The sequence below is a fragment of the Coffea eugenioides genome, chromosome 3 (assembly GCF_003713205.1).
Source record: "Coffea eugenioides isolate CCC68of chromosome 3, Ceug_1.0, whole genome shotgun sequence".
Classification (NCBI taxonomy): domain Eukaryota; kingdom Viridiplantae; phylum Streptophyta; class Magnoliopsida; order Gentianales; family Rubiaceae; genus Coffea; species Coffea eugenioides.
Genome location: NC_040037.1, coordinates 18,447,874 through 18,451,333, shown reverse-complemented (window position 1 = coordinate 18,451,333; position 3,460 = coordinate 18,447,874). Strand labels below are relative to the sequence as shown.

Sequence of the window (3,460 nt, the reverse complement as noted above, 5' to 3'; positions counted from 1 at the left end):
TTTTATTATTTTTTTTCTTTTGAAATTTTAAATTTGTATTGTTTTCATTGGTCTGCTTAGAGCTGGATAAACATTCATAACTTTGTTAAAAGCATAAATAACATTTCTATTTCATTCTTCATGGTTGTTATGTTTTATCTGGTTGATTCCTTTTGCTCAGCCCTTTTACCAATCTGCTAAAGGAAATATTGTTCTCAGTCAGATCTAAAATTCTGTTAGGAGACAAAAAGAGCAGCAGATCCTCAGCTTGATATTGCCTCATATTCATTTCATAAGAATGATTTAAGTGCTCTAAATTAGTTGCTGTGCCTGATAAGCTATCAAATTGGATAAACAGAGACTAAATATTATCCTTTATAGCACACGCATAAGCAAAGCAGTTCATTGTGGAATACATCTCACTTGGGCTGATATTCATATATTTCTCAAACACAGCTGTGTAGCACAACAATATCCCAGAACTTAGCAGAAATTCTCTCTATATCTCTTTCTAGTTCTCTTTATTCCTTCCGAAAAGGGATGGGAATAATTAGAATCTTGCACAGGCCTTCCTAACCAAGTAATCACTAGGCTGAATGAGCTCTCCGTAAGTTTTGCAGAAGCAACCTAGAAGATGAAATGGTTCCAGATGCTCCAAGAAGTGTGCCAAATGCTATGAGAATCATATTCAGAATTAAGGTAGGCCTTGATATCTGATTCCAGAATATCTTTATGTAGAAGGCACAAGGAAAGATCATGCAAATTCCCACGCTTACTAGGGAACCTGTAAGGCTTAGAACATACTCAAAATACGGCACAGACAGAGCCAGTACTAGTATCACTAGGAGTAGAATTGAGCCAACACTTCCCCTTATGATCATCTTTGTTCTGGATTTCATTGAACGAGGAAGAATATTCTGCTCTAGTTGGATCGCAAATGGTGCAAATTCCAGTGCATATTTGGTCATTGGCGTTAGCACTGTTGCCCATAGTGCAATCTTAGTCAAAATAAGAGCTCTAGGCATGCTTAGAGTGATCTGGGAATTCACTTCAGGGCCAAACATCTTAGCTCCCATGAAAGCTAGAGATGTGTATAGAACTGTGACCAATGAGAAACTGACAATGGTTACCTGTAAAAGCAAGATTACCAAATTTTACAGGCAGATTGAGGAAATAAACTAAAATAAAGCCTAGTTATTGAAGGAAAATTCATTTAAAGAAATGAATAATATGAATTTCCCAGAGATATTTACTCAAAGAAAAAAGAGAACCTTACAATTTCCAGCACTAGTGGCACAGAGGGATGTGACTGCAAATTAAGAATGAACCTTAGAGCTACTATTTTTACCAAATTCCTTGTGGGGCTCATGCAGTGGTTATATAACAGTCACTCAATGCTGCTTTTTTTTTTTTTTGATATTTTAGCAATGTAAGTGCCTGAAACTGGCAAACATGAATGTAGAATTCTTTGCACAAGACTTTGAGTAGCTCTAGGATCCTTTTAGGAGCTTTGTGATGCTAAGATTTTAATTTTTAAAAATTATATGTTTTATGGTTTTTACCCTATTCATTTAGATTACCAATTTGGTGTTGATCACATGCAAATATTGCTATTAGTTCCTAGATGACAAAAAATGTCGATTTGAGAAGAAGTATGTCATTCCCCACATTTGTCACTTTTTCCACTTATGGTAATGTCCAAAAAATGTTCACCAAGAAGGAGAAAAGATGCAAAAAAAAAAAGAAATGTCTTGCCTCAAAAAATATAAAAACAGATAAATGAAATACTTCAATTATTAACATATGAAAGGGGATTATGCACCTTTGTAAACTTGGAAGGATCTTTCATGGCTGCATGTAGATTTGGGAAAACAACATGACCAGCATAGCTGAAGATGTAAAGTCCAGATATAGCAGGAATATTGTGGAGCTTGAGTGCTGGTATGCTGTGATTAGCTTTCACAGCTCCAAAAATGGCAGTGCATGCCACAGTTACAAAAATCAGAAGTGACATGAGAATACCAGCAGTTGAAAGAAAAGAAATTGAAGAAAGATCTCTTAGCCATAGGCTTGGAAGTGCAACCAATATAGCCAAAACTGTGAGGGTTTGAGATGTTGTTAAATTTGTCCATGACAATTTTAGGTGCGTGCCTAAAAAAACTGTGGCCAAATTGTCATGTAGAGAAATGGTATAAGAAACAAGGGCCATGAAAATTTCAGCATAGATGAAACTTGCTATTATAATTCTTCCTTTTGCTCCAAATGCATTCTGCCCAATATCTTTGTAGTCTCTTGATTTTGGATATTTTTCTAGACACTTTCCAAGTAAATGAGAACCATATGCACATAATATCCCAAGTCCTACAAGTAGGAATGCAGAAGTCCATCCTCCATTTTCTAGAGCATATGGAGCTGATAATTGCCCTAGACCTGCAAAAACAACGCACGAATATCAACACTTGTCAGTACAATTTGAAAAAACTGTGGCTAATACTTATATACAGTTACTATAACAACATTCAAATGTTTGGCAGACAAGTTTTTTTGTCAAATTTGTTTGTTACAAGTTTTTTAAAAACTTTAACTACAGTAAATCTCAAAAAACTTCTCAAAGTTTTTAAACTATACATTTCAAAATATTAAAAAAAAATACACTTCAAAATTTTTTTAAAAAACTTCTACAATAAGTTACAGTAAAATTTTAGACAAACACTCAAAAAACTCACTTGCCAAACGGGGCCGCAATACATTATGCAGTGATGTGATATAATGCTAGGTTCTTTTCTTGAATTATCTCATGCACCAATTGCATTGATGATAGATGAAATGCATAGAGTAACACATACCTATAAGCATTCCAATCATGTTGATGACTGCATGAAGAAAAGAGCAGTTGTTTTCCTCAGGACTTTCCTCTAAAGCTTTCTGATCAGCCAAACTCTCCACGTCTTTGGTAGTTTCTTCAAAGTTCAGCTTGCTTTCTTTTGCACAAGCATCCAAGCCATTGGATGTTTCCTCAGCTAATTTTTCTTCATTGCATGTTGCATTTGCAATTTGATGATGATGATGATGATGAGGTAAACAATCAGAATCCAGGCAAGGTAATTTGCCACTGGATTTCCAATTCTTACCCCACATTGTATTTATCTAAGTTCTTGGATGGATAATATGTGCAAATAAGAGGTTGATTCTCCAAACTATATGAGCTCAGAAATATTCTCCCAAGCTTGATAACCAAGGGATGACATGGGTGTATTTATAGCTTAAAATTTATAATATTCTTAAATTCCTCAAGCCTAACTTCCCAAATGCAAGAATCTGAACTTCTATCTTTTTTCTCTTACATTTTCAATTACTATTTCTTGGTCAATTACATGAATCTTGCTATTAAATATTCTTCCATGGGGATTATTGATAAGAAGGATTTTTTTTAATTCCTTTTCAGTTGGAAAAAGGTGGGACTTAAGAAATGAGGAGGAAA

At 34.7% G+C, this 3,460-nt stretch overlaps 1 protein-coding gene across 1 annotated transcript; it reads right to left on the bottom strand.

Moving 5' to 3' along the window:
* Positions 1-356: 356 nt before the first annotated feature.
* On the bottom strand, positions 357-3,125 carry LOC113765733 (amino acid transporter AVT1H-like). Its single transcript, XM_027309978.1, has 3 exons — positions 2,826-3,125; positions 1,802-2,409; positions 357-1,109 (listed from the first exon to the last, which is right to left on the bottom strand). The coding sequence occupies exons 1-3, from the start codon at positions 3,115-3,117 to the stop codon at positions 567-569; spliced, it is 1,443 nt and encodes a 480-aa protein (XP_027165779.1). The 5' UTR covers positions 3,118-3,125; the 3' UTR covers positions 357-566.
* Positions 3,126-3,460: the final 335 nt, after the last annotated feature.

Coding starts and splice junctions, on each gene's coding strand:
- LOC113765733 (XM_027309978.1), bottom strand. CDS start 3,117: ATGTGGGGTAAGAATTGGAAATCCAGTGGCAAATTACCTTGCCTGGAT. Junction 2,410..2,825: donor CATGATTGGAATGCTTATAG/GTATGTGTTACT, acceptor TTGTTTTTGCAG/GTCTAGGGCAATTATCAGCT. Junction 1,110..1,801: donor ATCCTTCCAAGTTTACAAAG/GTGCATAATCCC, acceptor TTGCTTTTACAG/GTAACCATTGTCAGTTTCTC.